General features: G+C 40.2%; 1 protein-coding gene across 1 annotated transcript in view; it reads right to left on the bottom strand.

Annotated features, from left to right (window-relative positions):
* Positions 1-4,166: 4,166 nt before the first annotated feature.
* Positions 4,167-17,643, bottom strand: part of LOC106112697 (interleukin-31 receptor subunit alpha-like) — a 34,726-nt gene continuing 21,249 nt past the window's right edge. The window contains exons 12-16 of the mRNA XM_027791274.2: positions 17,242-17,394; positions 15,784-15,927; positions 13,445-13,541; positions 10,806-10,869; positions 4,167-7,414 (exon numbers count right to left, since the gene is read on the bottom strand). Coding sequence (XP_027647075.2) covers positions 6,929-7,414; positions 10,806-10,869; positions 13,445-13,541; positions 15,784-15,927; positions 17,242-17,394 — 944 coding nt within the window. The 3' untranslated portion in view covers positions 4,167-6,928. The remainder of the gene's footprint in view (positions 7,415-10,805; positions 10,870-13,444; positions 13,542-15,783; positions 15,928-17,241; positions 17,395-17,643) is intronic.

Below are 17,643 nucleotides of genomic sequence, written 5' to 3'. Positions count from 1 at the left end.
CCTTTCCAGCACAACACTTTGAATCAGTACCTGGAAACCTTCCTTTTTTTAATATCGTTCTGTGTATCACTTACCAAGACTGCAAATTGCAGTCTGGGATTTGCTATACCAATATCTCATTCTGAAAGTGATGCCCTTTATTGCTGAGAGCACAGGCTGGTTATATGTCCTGAGAGAAAAATCTCCGAGAAACGTCAGGCTCCTTAAGGCTTGTTGAAGGAATTATAGCAAGAGAAATGGAAACGTTCCAACCAGAATCTGCCGTGGAATTTCAAAAAGTCCAAGTGTGATAACTGGTGTAGGAAGAGCATCTTCTTCCAGAAGTTCCGCTGTGCTGCACTGCAGAATGACACTCGGTGCTGCAGCAGCCCCTGTCGCAGTAGCCTTTCAGATACTGTTTGAAACACTGCATATTTAGCGTGCTGCTGGCTTCATTACATGCCTACTGCAAAGCACTGCTATTTTTAGTACCTTATCACTGCTATTTTAGTACCCTAATGCAGTAGGAATCTGCTAAAATGCACTGGAATGTGATGTACCTATTAATAAATAAGTAGGAGATGCTCTGTGTATGGGCTACAGGCCCTTTTTAGTCATCCCTGAAACAGCTTCATTTTGACTTTGAGGGCATGCCCAGTTCATTCCCTGGTGCCTTAGACCAACGCTAAAGCCGATGTGTGTTGGAGGTTTGCATTTAATGACATGCAGCTAATCAGCTGACAACATGTATTTGACCTGTTTCTTTTGGGTGGGAAAAGGTAACTGAAAATGCTTGGGAGCAGGAAGGTGTTTTTATTTAAACTAAATCAAGAGAAAATTAAGTCAGTCCAAACTCTGTAGTCCGTACTCAGTCTATGACTGCAAGGAGAGTTTTGCCAGCACAGAAAAGAGGTGGGACCTGTAAGGTTGGGTGTTGCCGATACAGCACTGGGCAGAGCACCATGGTGCTGGTGGGCAGTACTGGGCTGCTTCCAGGTCCAAGCTGTACCGTGACTGCTAGAAAGACAGACTATTCAAGTGTAAGGGTGTAAGGAAAAAATAAACTGTGTATCTTACATTTTGTTCCTAGTGCCTGGAACTCTGTCAGTCAACTTGTTCTGTCCATCCAAACCTTCCCTTTTGTTCCTGTAAGCTTTCCATAACCAAACCAGTACTAAAATGAAACCCCCAAAACCAAACCAAAACACAGCTGTCCTTAGAAGTTGGAAACTTACTATTCTGTTACTCTAGTAACTGGTTCTGCAGTGTTGCTTCTCCATGGGCTAGGATTAGCACACGTTTTCATCAGATCTGGAGAGCTGAAACTGAGTCACTTACAGTATTACAAACAAAATAGACTATTTGCCAATAAAGTATTTGATGGACACAGAATTTGAAGTTTGCTGCAACCCTGCAACTTCAGTTACACAAATACAGAAACAGAGAGGAGAAACTGGTGTTCAAAGAAATGTGAGTAAGAAACTATCTTACAGCAAATAGCATCAAAGCAATTGTATAATGTGTTTATGAACACACATACAATCCTTTTTAGAATTGAAGGCTCCTTAATAATTCCAACAGAGATATGGCCTATATATGGTGAATTTAAACATACTGTCATAATTTGCTTTTCTTACGTACATTTTACAAAATCCCGAGAGTCTTCTGACCGAAGTTGAATGAATACTGAAACAGGGTGAACAGGTTCATGCACCATTGGATTGCACTTTAACTGATGTTGGAGCCAGGGCTTTTCTCAGCATCTGCAAAATCTCTTTTGAAGTAGTGGAAATTTTTATCTTTCCCTAGCATGCTTTACTAGCATGCTAATTTTCATTGAGCCAGTGTATACCGTTTAAATTTTTTCCTACCTTTTACATTAATGCTCTATAGCATTGGAAGGACATTTGTATGATCCAGCATAACCGGAGAAAACAAATTAGAACTTTACTGTGACTGTGTGCTATTTCCTTTTTAGCTGTGAGGTACTAACCCATGTGGTGTTGAGAAGCTACAATACAGTCTGTGGCCTGGATAAGCAGCTCAGTTATGTACGTTGTATGGGCCTTGGCAATTACAACTGGTTTGACATAGCTACGATAACCAAAAATTGCAGAATCACAGGCAGCCTCCTCTCCAGAAGTGGGTATGTAGCACTGGAATGTAACGCACAGAAGTCAAAGTGGCCACATTCATTTCAGGATGGATGTAACTCACCAAAGCCACCCAGATACCGAACACACAGCCGCAGGTGTTGTACCAAAAGGGGATTACTGAGCCTTATGGATCCTAATCCTGGTGACACCCAGTAACTACACACTTGAAATGAATGCCAGAATGGTTATCTAATTACAAGTCACAAGAAAGGTGAAGGTTGGTGCTGATAGCTGAGTACCTGGACATGAATCACTGCCAGCAAAATTCAACAGTAGCAGTTACTGCTTGGGAAAGGTCAGAGAGTACCCGTAAGAGCTTTATGGTTCTGCTACCCATTTCCATACTAGCAACCTACCGAAAACTGGCTGCAGCCTACAATTTTTCAGGTAGAGTAGCATGTCTAGTACTCTCCAGCCTGCCTAGGCTCCAGTGCCTCCAGTAAGGACCTGAGCCCATTTCATCAGGAGTCCCCTGGCAGCACTGGCTGCTGCTGTACCTGTCATTCCTCAGGATTGTCCTCTGTCCTGCCTGTGTCTGCCACTTCAAAAAATCCAGATTTCTGCCCTGGACCAGAGAAGGCTTTGTGCGAGGAAGTTAGAGCACAAGTCTTGTGAGAAGCAGCTGAGGGAACTGGGGGTGTTCAGCCTGGAGAGGAGGAGACTGAGGGGGGACCTTATCGCTCCCTACAGCTGCCTAAGAGGGAGTTGGGCGTTGTAGTGAGGTGAGTCTCTGTTTCTTCCCACACATACAAGTGATAGGATGAGAGGAAATGGCCTCAAGTTGCACCAATGGAGGATTAGGTTGGATGTTAGGAAAAATTTCTTCTCTGAAAGGGTGGTGAAGCATTGGAAGAGGCTGCTCAGGGAGGTGGTGGAACCACCATCCCTGGAGGTATTCAGATTATGTGTAGATGTGGCATCTTCAGGACATGGTTTGGTGATGGACTTGGCAGTGTTACGTCTGTGGTTGGACTCAATGGTCTGAAAGGTCTTTTCCAACCTAAACAATCCTGTGATTCTATTTTATGATTCTATAAAGAACTGAAGGGATCTCTGAGGATGGACGATGTGAACAACCATTTCTAGCGTGGCAGGTTGTTTTCAGTTTTATTAATCAAACTGGTGCTTCTGCTGCAGAAACCAAATAGATGTGGGGATAATATTATTCCCTTGCATTGGCATGGAGAGATTTGTCTTAGCAGCAGTCTTCTGTAAGCAGCGCTCAGAAGCGGCCAATGTAAGCTGTCCCAAATTTTATTCCCCATGTTCCTACGGATCCCATCAACACAGTACCAGAACACAGTTAACATCATTCGGGCAGCAGTCACAGGGTGCCATCAAGACAGAGAGATACAGGAAAACCAAGAGCCTGTGCCACAGAGTCAAGTGCTCTGAGACAATGACCTTCTGCAGTTAGAAGGCTTTATGAAGTGCTTCATTATTTTTCAATTTTTGTAGCAGTAACTGGGGTTGACTCAGATTGACAGGATGTCCCTATGCTCTCAGCTTTCAAGAAGACTCTGCTCAAATGCAGGTGCCATTGTCCTATAAAGGTAGCTTTTAAGGTTGCCAAAGTACCTGAAAGGTGTAGGTTTTTAGGGGATTTGTAGATACTCTGTAGTTACTATTATTCTATTTGGTAGTGAAAAAAAGTTCTGGAATATTGTGGTCGCTGCAGTCTCCTGTTCCAGGCTGAGTAGCTGTTTTTCTTGTCTCTGAAACACTGTGATAATTTTCAGTGCTATCTAGCTACTGCACTGTAGTCTGACCTTAAGTGTAAAGAGAAAAAAAAGTGTAAAAACCCCATGTTTCTGTGTCCATACTACAATAAAGTATGCAAGAAAAAATATCTACTGTGGATACCAGAAAAAAAGAGGTATCTACTAACTGCTTTATGCATGTTTTTAGAGGCCATGTTAGAGACTGTCTCTGTAAATATAAAGTACTAAAACACTGTAATCCTGCAGTATAATACTGCATACTATAAATCACTATGCTTATGTGCCTCCAGGCCTACAGTTAAGTGTCTAAGCTTTTACAATGTCTAAATTGCCATAATGCTAACAGTCATCATCTAGACCTATGCTGACTGGGAAAAGAAAAGGAAAAAAATATTAAAAAATGCTTTGGCTTATATGGTCCTGAGCCTTCATATTTGCAATTTCACTCCTAATATAACATATATCAAAATCAGGAATACTGAAGATAAGAACACTACTGAAACCACTTGAACAGTACTATAGCACATGAAGTATCTTACATGTTTATTAGTAGAGGTAGGCTTCTGCAGTCATTATACATCTGTATAAGTGCACAGTTTTTCAAACTGCCTGAAGAGGTCAGTTGTAGGTCCCTTTCAACTGAAGTAAAAATCCCCCAAAAAGAACCAAACAAAACCCAAGCAACCAAGCCACAAAACCCTAGTTGTCCCTAATCTGAAGACCTGAGCACTACGCATCTCCTAGGTCCATGGCCCTGAGTAGGTACATTATTCCACCAAAGCCTCATCCTTGTCTAGGTGAAACTGTCTAGCAAGTGTACTCTTTTTCACTCCACATAAAATTTTCTTTCTTTGCTCTCAAAGGATACATCATGATGGATGAGTTCTTCATTTATATTTAATCTTCATACCAGGGTTTTCTATGTATCTCTCCTTCTCCCAAATGTACAGTTTATAGCCGTTATACAAATAGTGAGTATAGTATTGCTCTAATGAGATCAACTAAGAATTAATTATACTGTGAGCTTTATAACTGAAAGTGGAGTATATACATCCCTTCTATTTGAGGCAAATAGGCCCATGTATACTTTTAGGGAAATTCTTCTGGCCTGATAAGTGGTTTTTCTTTAGCAAAATGTCAGGCAATGGCTAACATCATGAGAGCAATCCTCACTGGGTCAAAAGCCCAAAACTGTCTTTTGAGTTTCGCATTTGAAGGCTGCTTCATACACTGAAATTGCTCACAAGCTATTGGTTTGAGTCTACGTGTTTACTTTATACTTTATATGTAACATAATAATATGTACTGGTTTGGGAGGCACAGAGTAAGAAAAAAATAATTCAATGTTTACAGGGATGAGTAAGTTATTGAAGGTACCAACTGCACCAGTAAAACAAGTTGCTCTGACCAGAAATGGAAGAAATACTATAAGTAAGAAGCATGGATATTTCTCATATTTTGGAAATGGACAAATTAGGCTGTGTTCACGTGACTGCTTGATAATGATTTTATAACATTTGAGGACCTCATTGTCCATAACAGGTTTTCATTTCAACCCCTCTACTAGACATTGCAAGTAGCAACAGCTCTGCTAATAGCGGGATCATTTGTGTTCTCCCAAATTCAAATCAGGCAAAGTCACCTGATCAAAGTTATAAAAACAAAGAAAGAGATTTAAAAGACTGCTTAGACCTTTGAGGTGGTATGGAGAGTTGCTCCTATTACCTCTTCTTTCAATGAGCAGACGTAACAAGGGTGAGTGGTAGGTAATGTGTACATTGCTTTGTGGCAAAACAGTACGTTTTAAGTGCTAAGAAAAAATAATGTGAAACTTTAAAAACCAGTGAAACACAGGTTGGTTCCTGCCAGCCCCAACAGACATAAAGAGATATAAGTAAAGAGAGGGTGACTATAAATAAGGAAAACTAATAAAACTGGTTTTGTTATGGGGCCTCACTAAATCAGTCAAGTGGGGGATATGAAATTTGAGGTTTTTGTAAGCATGGCTATTCTATAACTCATACTGCCTAATATGCATAGAAATATTTGTATAAATGTGAAACACCCTTCTCTCTAAATGAGAGAATTTTGAAAGATGCCTAAGAAGCCTCTGGTGCTTTTGGTACAGCTGACCAATTTCTTTCTCAACAAAATAATTTTAATGAAATGCCCCTTCAACTAGAGACAACCACAATAAACTGGGTCATCTACAATAACTGCAAACCATTAATGCCTACAGAGTTCATGGGTGAGAAGCTGCTGCAAGCTGGAAAACCAGTTCAGACTCCTTGCACCATGGAGATACATAATGGAGTAACAGAGAGAGCATATTATGGAAGACCCTTTTATGCCCTGCATTCCAATGACTCCTCCTCTGTGCAAGCTTTGCATAGATAAATGTAGGAAGAAATAGCCTTATTTTAATGCGAGTAAAAAAAACACCCCAGTGCTAGTAATGATACTTACTACGATCTTAATTTACACAGCACTATTCGTCTATGATGAATAAAGGTGTAAATATCTAAGACATAAAGCGCTTAATGGTGCTTTACGTATATGGAGAAGCATAATTTTCTATTCCTAAATGCAAGGCTTTTCACTCTTTTGTTAGGCCAGCTTTGACCAGCTGAAAAGCTTCTTTGGAGTGATAGACGCTTTTGCTGGAATTTCTACTGAAGAACTTACCAGTTCTGAAAATCAGGTCTTAAACTGACCACAGTGATTAGAGAACTCCCCTGATGACCAGAACAACATTGTACTTAGAGCAGAAGCCTTGAACTGGCTTCCTGAGCACCCTGGGACTAAGCACCTAGCAGGAGGTACCCTACCAGAAGGTTTTCCATACAGTTCCCTGAAAGTTTTGCCTGTGTGAGGACAGTAGGTCTTTACAGAGAGCGACTGTAGTGAAATAGCTAACATAATTATAGCATTGATCTAGTCCACCAAGGAACCTTATTGAGTACAGACTAACTATTGTCACAAGCTCACTGTTCTATATGGTCCAAACGGCTCCATTTAAGCATCAGGGGTTTTGGAACTTGCTTTTATGGTATGGGCAATTACAAAGATGCTTCAGTTTGAATTCACTTGTCCCATGACAGCTGGTCCGGATGGCAAAAGCACTACCTGGCTTTGCTTGAGATAGTCTTGGGAAGCAAACAAAACCTGATGCACAGTTTGTGCTGGCTTACTGCCTAGCTCCATTTCCAGATTGGGATGAGCAGCCTTTGCAGGCACCTTCACTGTCAGACTCATCAGGGCTTTCTGGCTGAACTCCATGCTGGTGTAGTCACTCAAAAGTGGTACTGTAATGGAAATGATTCCTTCTTCTTCACTTGTAACTGCTTCTTCAGGGATTTCTTCATGCCTTAGGCTTATGTCTGTGTTATTGCTAGGTTCTTCTGACTGGCAAGTGTCACACTTGCTGTCTTCTCCACCACCTGTGAAGAGGTCTAGCTTCAAAGAAGCCTTTGACTCATGCTCTATGACATAAAGGCTGGTGGTATCATTGTCTGACAGGGCCTGAAGCAGCGACTTTGAAACAGGTTTCCAGCTAGTCTGCAAGACAAAAATAAGGAGAAAGAATAATTTTAGCACCATACCTCTGCTAATTGCACTCAGCAATTTACTGAAATACATAACAAAAGACTAAAGCTAGGAGACAGGCAACCTGGTCCTGCCTATATAGTAATGCTAACTAATGCATTTCATCTCATCTTATTTTTTTTAAAAAAACAGGGAAGAAAATACTTATTTCCTTAATTCAGAGGCTCATCTTCTCCTCTCCCATACTATTTAAGCAAAGGTTTTCTTGTTTTTATGTGTGCTTGGGACAAAATATAGTGGTGGTGATATAATGTAAGCTTTGTGATGTGCTGTTCTGAGACCCACAGCTTTCAAAAAGTTTAACAAATGTGCTAATACAAAAAGGCAGCAGCTTGAGTTGAACAGCAGCCAACTAAGCTTCGGGTATCAGCTGCTGCAAAAAGTTTGTTATTCAACTTAATGCCATGTTGTGATCTAAGTGTATCTTGGGTTATCAGCTTTTGCAAATTCTGGATGATTAAATGGAGAATAGTTTGCAACACCAAGCACCCTTCTTTTCTATTTAGATTGTTCTGCTGCATTTGCCCACTTTTGCCATAATTTTTTTAAAATTATGGACAGGGTGATACAACTGTTAGCTTCCTCCCCACCTTTTTCCCCCTCCCCCCTCTTCAGTTGCTCTGAATTTGTTTCACACATTATGGTTGTTGGGTTTTTTTTGTTGCAATAAATAAATAAGTATAAATTGTTTTTTATTTTCTTTCTTGTGGTCTGGCTTGGAAAGGAGCATGTTGTTCTTTGGAATCTCAGCAATCCCAGATAAAATATCTCAATTTTTCTTTGATAATGGGATGAGTTGACGCCTCTAGATGGTCAGCTTTTGCCTTGTTTTGAATGAAGACCTGTGTGATACGTATCTCCATTATCATATTTATTATGAATGGGAGCCTGAACTCTACACCTACCAAATCTAAAATCAGTTCTGTGTAAGCTTCTGTCTGAAAGAGGCACTAATAGGTGAAGAAGGAGAATATCTGAAGAATCTTGTCTAAACATGAAGAACAGGACACTGATGGGGTGGCTGGCTGGCCACATTAGTTTCCATAGTTCATTTTCCTGGCCTCTGTGTTCTGACTGAATTGAGAGTGTCCCCACTTGCGCCTGCTGCTCTGTACCATGGGATGTTTCATTGCCTTAGACTGCAGTAGAGAATGCTCTGTCTGGATTTAAAGTACAAATTTTCTTGGCACCTATCTGGACTGTATGTGTGTTTCTGTCAAGAGTTGCTACATTGCTCAACTAACCTGATGGGGTTCAGTTGAAACAACCTACAAATAGAATAAAAACACGCAATACACTAAGATTTATTCCTTGGTTCTGTTTTACAGGGAATACCTTTCTCTACATTTCATGAAATCTTCATAACATCAAGTTACTTCTAGACAACATATCTGGTAACTGCTTTATTGTCCTGTCTCCTCACACAGAGCTTTTCCTGTTCTCCCCAAAACCCTTATCTGATGTGTTAGTTCTGTTCCTGCCATGTTATCAACATTATAGTATTTGTCTACCAGACTTGGCTAATACAGTCATTATTTCCCTTTATAATCGCTTTGCCTTTGCAGGCACAGTTAAATGCATTTTAAATAGGTATATTTTGCTTTAATGTATTTATGTCGAAGTGGTACTCTGGTTCATAAAACCCATTTGTCCTTTCTATAACATGCAACTTCAATGTTTTTTACCTGCACTGCTTCACAATGACAAATTATTCTTTGAACCTGTTAGGTTATTTTGGCTGGTAGTTACTCCTTTCTTGCTGAACTTCTATCCTGCAATTCAACTTCACCCAAGATTATTACATTGAAACAGCTTCAGGTCTTGCATTTTCTTTAAGGCTGAATTTCCCCAAATGCTGAATATACTGGATTCCTTATTTTTTTTGCCTTTGAGAAGTTTTACTTCAAACAAGTATTGAATCTGCAGGTCTCCCACTTTCTAAATGCATGGTGGAGAAGAAGTAAGAGGATTAGGTGGATTTATTTTTGATGGAGTGGTCAGTGAGGGACATCTGGATCCCAGCACTGAGAACTGGAAGTTGCTTGGTGCTCATAAACAGATCAGTTTCTTTAACTGAACAAAACAGTGAAACTGCAATCTTCTAACAGCATCGCTGACTTTGTACAGCTGTACATTTGTACATCTGATCCTCCTTTGTTCGGCATTATCTGGCTTTGGCAAAATGACTATCTGATACTACCTCTGAGCTCATCACTTCTTTATCCACATTTAGGTGGAAGAAAGGAAGAAAGCAAGCAAGGAAGTCCTTGGAAGTTCATACTTGTTCTGTTGAAGGAAGCAACGCTGATGTTCAGCAGAACCTTTGATTATTAGTAGCTTGTCATGTTGCTGATGATTTCACACTGTGTCCTAGATTTGGCCATTGTCTAGCTTGTAGATACCTCCCAGCTTCTGCCTGATCTTTGACTACATAGATAGAAGCCTGCTTTGTTAAAGCTCACAAGCTGGCTTGAGAAACTAGATCTATGAGTGCCAGATTAAGTTCAGATCTGCCAGAAAAAACAAAGACATTTAAAAAGGAAAGTAGTGTAAGTTCCTGCTCCAAAAACATAATGGTTAGTGGTCTGTGACTGGGCAGATAAACTGAGGTGCCCTAGGGGAAGGACTGAGTATCTGGTGTCAGCAAAACTGAAGCAGAAACTTGTTTAAAAGGGAGGAGATAAGGAAAGGAAGATTCAAGTAAGTCCACTAATAGGCAAAAGTGAATAACATGGTCCCCAGCAGCCTCCTCTAACAGCTGATTTCTAGGCGTTTCTTCAGTCCTGAAATGTAGGTATCCTTAACAAAGCATATGGGAAAGCTGTGGGCAAGATTTTAACACATGCTGGCTGAACCCTGGTGCCTGCTGACTAGTAGGTGCCCCCCAGCCAGCTACCAGCTGACCAGTTAGAACCCGGGATTGCTCTGGAGGCAGGTAGTCTTTCCCTGACACTTCTGTGGAAATAGGCCACAATGAGTTGTATTTTGCATAACTTGTACTTGATAATCAGTTGCAGTTGTTGAAAACTGAATTTCTCTGTTTAGACTCTATCTTCCCCTATCCAAATTTGCTTTGTTCTTTTAACAGCCCATACCTTTAAGTATGTTCTATAATGTTCTCAAAAAGTCTGAGAACCTTTATTAAAATAAAAAGTGCAATGGACTATGCCTAAACAACAACCCTCCCCCATGCTATATTTCTAATATTACCTTAGCTTCCCAACTGTTGATATTAGACATTTACTAGGGTGAAGTGTGAAAAGACTAATAACTAGCATTACTGATTAATCAGTAGAAAAGATCTCCCTTGTGTATTTTTTCACACCATCAGAAGAGTACTTGCCATATCTTGGAGTGCACTGCTATTTCTTGGACTTGGTACACTGGGCCAGCATGATATTTTCAGCCTGAAAAAAAATTTCTTATTTTATTGTCAGGTTAAATGACTGATATTTCCTATGGATTTAAATTAACTACCATTTATATGTAACATTTTATTGCTATTTTCATGACCATCAAACAAGACATTCTACGATGACAATTAAGCACGATGTCAATTAAAAGCTGAAGACCAAGCTTGGTAGTCTATACTGAAATGCTGAATTAGTGACGATTAGCATCTTTGTTTAAGGACAAAGAAGCTGTGACAGGAGCTGGTGATGTTGTCTTTTTCTATACCTTTAATCATGGTATATTCCTATTTTGCTATCATTTCAACAAAACCTCCATCTTCCCTGAGGACTCTGGAACATGTAGGATGAAGTTTGATTTAGTATTTGCTCCTGGGCTTATATTTAGAAGTTTACTTTCCCTCAAACAAAGAGCAAGCTATTGCAGTTTTTAGCTTCTGTACCACGGCACTGGTGGCCTGCAAGAGGCTCTGCCTGGGACCTGCAGATGAGAACAGGGGGGACACTACAGGTCATGCTCTTCCCTGATTGTTTTGAGTCTGGCTCTTTCTGAGAGCTATTACATACAGTATGTCACTGTCTCCCCTGACACAAACCTAAACATGCCTTTAGTAAAAGCTCACACCTGCTGCTTCTGCTGTAGAGGAAGGGGTGTGTAAGGCAGAGCTGAGTTTGCCCATTGAGCTGCTCAAATGTGTTTAAGCTGGCTGCTTGTCCACAGACCTCTCATCATAGTCCTTTTTTCAAGCTCCTTCCTTGCACCTGGGGGGCTCAGAAACAGCAAAACTGCTACCAGGCTTCTATGATCTCCAGCATCCCTGGGCCACCATGGGCACCACCCTGTCAGGCATTGCCCTCCCTGGCCCTTCCAGACAGGGTGTGCTGTAGTGGTGACCTGCCCATCACTCCTGACATCCCTGGGATGCTGGGGCTGGCCCCAGGCTGGCAGGGGCCAGCTGTGATTTCCCTGCGGAGGGGCAGCAGTGGACCGGAATGAGAATTTCAAAAGGAGTTTCTGCAGAGCTGACTGATCCCATTAGCATCAGTCACTCTTGATTGTTCATCATCAGCTCCTGAGGGAGGGGAGTGAGCACACCTCTTGGCACCCCCCTGTGAGCTTTGGGCAATGACTCACTTCCATAGGAACCTGCCCTGGTGGTGACTTCAGTGTTAGGTTTTCAAATCAAATGTGTACTTTATTAGCTGTAAGTTATTTGCCCCTGTTTAGGCTGTGTTTTGAGGTGAAGCCTGAGGCTGTAGAGTTACTGGATGTCCTTGCTGATCCTATGAAGTTGAGTGTTTGGCTGGCTGGTCAGTCTTTTTTCTACAAATCAAGCAGGCAATTGAGATGAGGGGATCTTGGGACCCTTTGCCTCAGTTCCAACTGTTCAATACTACTACATATTTAATTGCAATTTTGTAGTGTTACATTGGGCTTCTGTGTGCTGTTTTTCTATTTGCCAAAAATTCTTTCCTAATGGGCCTAGACAATGAAGTGTGATCTTATATTTAACACAATGAAGTTTGCCATAAGTCAAAACGTCTGTGTAGATCTCAGAAGTTCTTGTTAAAAATACTGGATCAGTTATAGAGCAACTTAAATTAAAATCTGAAAAAGAAAGTGCACAGGAGACTGAATGTGGAGTGTGGTCTGTTTCCCAATGGCAAGGGCAGTTTAGCCTGATGCATAAGCTGAAGAGAGCTATGTAATGATGTATGGCTTTAAAGCCATGGATTGTACTGTCTGTCTGTTCTGTCCTTTAGCAGTTGTGCTTTCAGCTTCTGAGGCTGATGCTTTGTAAAAAGGAGAAAAAGAGAGGGCAGTGTTCCAGGACATCAAGATAGTAATATGAACTGTTGTACACAACTAGGTTTATCAGAAAATTAATATTAGAATCCATTACTGTGCAAGCCATTTTTCTTTTAGTGGTAGTGTATGCCCCTAATATTGTATCTCAGATAAATTTGAGGGGGTGGTGTACTTTATTAATGCAGAGAAGAATTTCTCCTAAAATAGGAGGACCTCATCCGTATCTTACAGGGACCCTTATTATTCTGTCTTCTTCCTACTCATCCATCCATTACTCCCTCTCATTATGCACTTATGTGCATAATTTATACAGTTAACATCCAAGTGTGCTTGCAGGAAACTGCTTAGATAGCAACACCAATTTGTGTATGCTGCTGGAATTTATTTTGGTTTTTCAATAGAAGGGACATGATTATCAGCTGGGAATGAAAGAGCAAATAATCAAATGCATGGGTTTTCCATATATGTAACCTATTTTCCACTGTGAGAAATAGTCCTTGCTCTTTTCTAGGGTGTTTGAGACAGGAGGTAGTCAGGTAGCTGTACCAAAACCAAAAGATAACAGGTATTTTACAAACTATTTTAACCAGCTTATAGTGCTTTATAACTGCTCTCCCTGTGTAAATGAGTGTGTATCTTTTGTGTTGTGTGCTTTTTACATTCTATTGCTTTTAATGATAAAAAGGGTCCAGTGCTATTAAACTCAGGGTTAAGCAAAATGGAAAGCACTGCTAAGAACTTCAGCCAATATTCCCTCCTTACCTTTTAAGCAGCAGGGAAAAAGCAAGAGGTGCAGAAACAAGAATGAACATCATGCCAAAGGAAAGGCCAGTCACAAAACCTTCAAATTCTCCTTTATCTGATGGGAAATGAAAAGAATGAATCAGACTTACAATATTAGCATAGAAAGGCTCTATTGCCTTGGCAAAAGAAGTATTTCAAACTGAAGTCAAGTCAAACTTCATGCATGTTCTGGGTTTTGTGTAAGTGAAATCTGGTTAAAACAAGGCCTGGAATTTCTGGGGGGTCTGAGGCTTTCAGGTTTGTAATTTTGAGATACATAGATGTATGGGCTGATTCTTAAATCCATCAACTAAATTAAACACTTTATAGTAAGATTACTTTACCTACTTCACCTGCTATTACATGAACGTGAGCTGTAGCTTGTTTAATGGGTCAGGGCCCTGATGCATCTGACTTCATAAGGAACTATTTAAATGAAAGTGGCTTTTAATCTCTTCCAGGTTTTACTAGTAGGGTTTGAGATTTTTTGGTGAGATCCCACCTGGTCCTGATGATAATAACATGATTTGTTTGGTAGGTGCCACGTTAGGTACCTGTTAGGAACATTAAGGCAATTTTATTTGCAGTCAGCCATTTGTCAACCCTTGCTGTGAACCTACATCTATTGTGTTAATACTTGCTTGAGATGCTTCCTCGCACCACCCCACCCGATTGAAGGAGATTAAGTGCTTGAAAGGTTAAGGAAGGTTGATAAAGTGCTCAGGCAGCCAGAGCAGTGCTTCTAACACAGGAACAAAAGCAGTCTTCTGTGTGAAGAGTGGGTTGGGGTTGAGGTGTTCTTTACAGATCGCTAAATCAGAAGCTTCAAAATAGCATCAGGAAAGCATGGTCAGCTTGTGATGGTGTTGCTGATACTGACAAACCACATCTGTAGGAAGGCTGCTTGCTTTTCATTTTCCTACCACTGGCCAACAATTTAAAAAAAAAAAATCAAACAGCTGCTTGATTTTGCTTAAGAAAGTATTTGAAAAGCTGCAAATTATCATAAAAGCCTTTTTCATCGACAAAGTAAAGAAACCTGAGGTTCTTCTAAAGGATTAAGTAACCTATGAAATGTTGGGGAGGTGGGGAAATGGCAAATGTAATGTTAAATGCAATGTAATAACCTGCATTTTTAAAATGTTGCATTAAATTAAGTCTGCATTTTTGTTACTTTCCTCAAAAATTGAATCCTATCCAACTACATCTTTGGTAAGATGTGTGGAATAAAGTTCTGCAGAAAAGCTCCAATGGAGGCACTTGAATTTCTTGTTTCAACAGGAGAAAGGATTTTGGTGGGGGTGAGGACAGGGCAGAAGCCCTGTTTGATTTCAAGGAAGGTTTTTAATTTCTTTCCTTTTTCTTTCTGCTTCACACTCTTGACTATTCAGTTGTTTGTGTGTATACCTCCTTCACATAATACAAAAAAGCTGTAGTAGCGAGAAGCTGTTTGCATACTTCTGTCTCTGAAATTCACAGGTTATATTTCCTGTGGCTGGTACCATCTTAGTCTACTCTTTTTTTTTTAATTATTTTTTTTTTTTATTTATTTAGAAAGCTTCAATTGAATGAAGCTGTGGTCAAACTACAAAGGGTCTATTGCAGTGCTAGATTTAGCTTAACTGCGAAGGTGTTATGAATGTTTGAGAGACCATAGTTAGCCAGCCCTGTATGATTACCATTTATGAGACATTATAGATGTAACTATATTGATCTTGTCTTATCCTGGTACCTTTGAAAAATGCAGACTTTCCCCAGCCAACTACAGGACTTATGTAAAATGTACTTCAATTATTAGGAAACAAAAAATATTTTGATTAGCTGTCACCCACAATAGGAACAATTGAGACTTTACGTATTTATTATTAGTGTTATCGGTTCAGTGGTCTAACTGGAAACCAGTTTTACATGATTGCTCAGGATGTGCCAAGAGCAAAGGCTACTGAACTTAACTAGTTACAGGCAGAATATTTAAACTGCTGAACTGCATGGCAGGAATGGGCCGTAAATAAAGATATGTGCATACAGCTGGCATAAAAAGGTCAGAAAAAGTTTCAGAGATGCAGAACCCCAGTTAAGTGTTGCCTGTATGTTAGGTAATGCAATACAGGCAGAGCTGTGTAATGCATAGTTTACCTCTAGCAAAGGAATAACTTTTCATGTTTCCTATCATTAACTAAGGACTGACTAATAAATCTTGTGCATGAGCACTTTGTTGCTCCTTGAAAAGCTGGAAAGGGTAGAGAATAATGGTATGTATAGTACATAAAGCAAGGATTGATGCTGGGTAGCACAGGTGCGTAGAGCCCCCACAGTACCATATTTTGGAGTGCTGAATGGTTGTGAAAGAGTTGGGGGTCCTTCACCAGCATTAGTGAATCCTGAAATCTGCACACGGTAGACTGTTTTTTCCTTCAGTCCGGTAAGATGGTAACTTGTGGTAGAAGAATTGAGAGTAACAGCTGAAACAAGAGGGGTTGGGGAAGGAGACAATTAGATGAACTCTGATGGCTGAGTCTGTATCAATGTAGCTGACTGTGGAAAAGACAAAATTTCTGTGCCCACATCCACACCTGGAAGAAGCTACCCTGTGCAAATGTTCTTCAGATGGGTACAAGATTTCTCCATAATACTTTCGTGCATTTTAAATCCAGAGGTAAAAAGCAGGAGCTTTTAACACACCACGGATGTTTAGGTGGTAAGTGCAGAAGGCTGTGTGTACTATGTGACAGGAAAATACACCTGAGACGCTGAACAGTGGTTTTCATGTTGGCTGTAACTGTTAACACAAGGGCTAGACTCAGTCACATGCCTTACCCTGACTACAGTAGTCAGTGGTTATTCACCTCAGTTAATATCACTGCTACTACTCATGATTCAGTGCAGAAAAGGGGCTGTGCATTCTGCCTCACCTACTTTGCAGGGCTTTCAACTCCATCTTTTATTTCTGATTGTGCAATGACTTCTGCCCTGGTCAGAATAATGCAATCAATTATGCTGTTGTATGCCTTTTGCAGCACAGAAATTGCTTTTCAAGTTTGTCACTGTGAATTTTAGATCTTCATAGAAGTGGAAATGGTGCTGTAGCTTCTAGGGTTCCTTCCCAAAAATTCTTCAATAAAATTACTCTCCCTGCCTGGAAAAACATAGTAATTGGGTATTGTCTCACTGATGTATTGACTGATTAGGGCAGAGGAAAAAAAAATAAAATTAAGTGCTGTCCTTGACACTGCCTTCTGTCTCCTTTTGTTTCATCTTCTTTAGCTAAACACAAAAGTCATCAATTTAAGAAAATGTTTCTAAAAATTAAATTAATAATAGTGTCTCTGAAGACAGGTAAGAAATATGAACTGTATTCCCTGCTAATTTTGTTCAGAAGAGAAATACAGAATTTCCTAAGTCCTATAGAAAGGCTTAGAGCCAAGCTTAGCTAAGTTGCAATGAAACATAAAAGTATTGTGTCCAAACTCTTTACACCTCAGAAACGCTGAAAGCATACACCTTCCTTCCAATGTTACTAGAGAATTCAGCAGCAGTCTTAGAGCTGTAATTTTTAAGGAAGTATTTTCTTACCGATATTTGAGATGGTATCTAGAAAACTCTAGGTATTCATAGGAGCATTAAAACTCCAACCAGGAGCTGATCTTTAAGAACACCCAATCCACACGGGAATCTAAGTAACTCAGTAGTGTGCTATGATAGCACTTAGTGATCTGTATGAAGCTTTTCTGTCCTGGCTCTGAGCTGCTGCTTTGTTCTGAGCCTCGGTGACTTACCCAGAGACTTTTTCCTTGATGAATCTGTGTAGCTGATCCTGTAACCCTGGAGAAAGCCCAAACGGTCCTCGGCAGCTATTTCAGTCCACTTCACAAGTGCAGAATGCTTTGTGATATTCAGAATTGTCACATTAGCAGGACCTGTCCTAGGAACTTAAAAATCAGACAATAATTTAAGTTCTGCATCAATACTTGTTCAATAGATATACAAGACTGAAACCTAGCGGCTTCCTAGAGAGCTCCTTGCCTGATTCTAGTTGTCATAAATATAACATTAAGGGTGGATGAGAAAGGAGAAATCCCATAAAATAGAACTTGTGACTCATAGCCACAGCCACATTTGCTTTAACTTGCAATATAAGACATTACCAAATTGAGATTGGAAAATCTAACTTTGGCCAC

The sequence above is a fragment of the Falco peregrinus genome, chromosome Z, assembly GCF_023634155.1.
Source record: "Falco peregrinus isolate bFalPer1 chromosome Z, bFalPer1.pri, whole genome shotgun sequence".
NCBI lineage: Eukaryota > Metazoa > Chordata > Aves > Falconiformes > Falconidae > Falco > Falco peregrinus.
The sequence above is the reverse complement of the archived record's forward strand: the minus strand, read 5'-3'. Positions and strand labels throughout refer to the sequence as shown.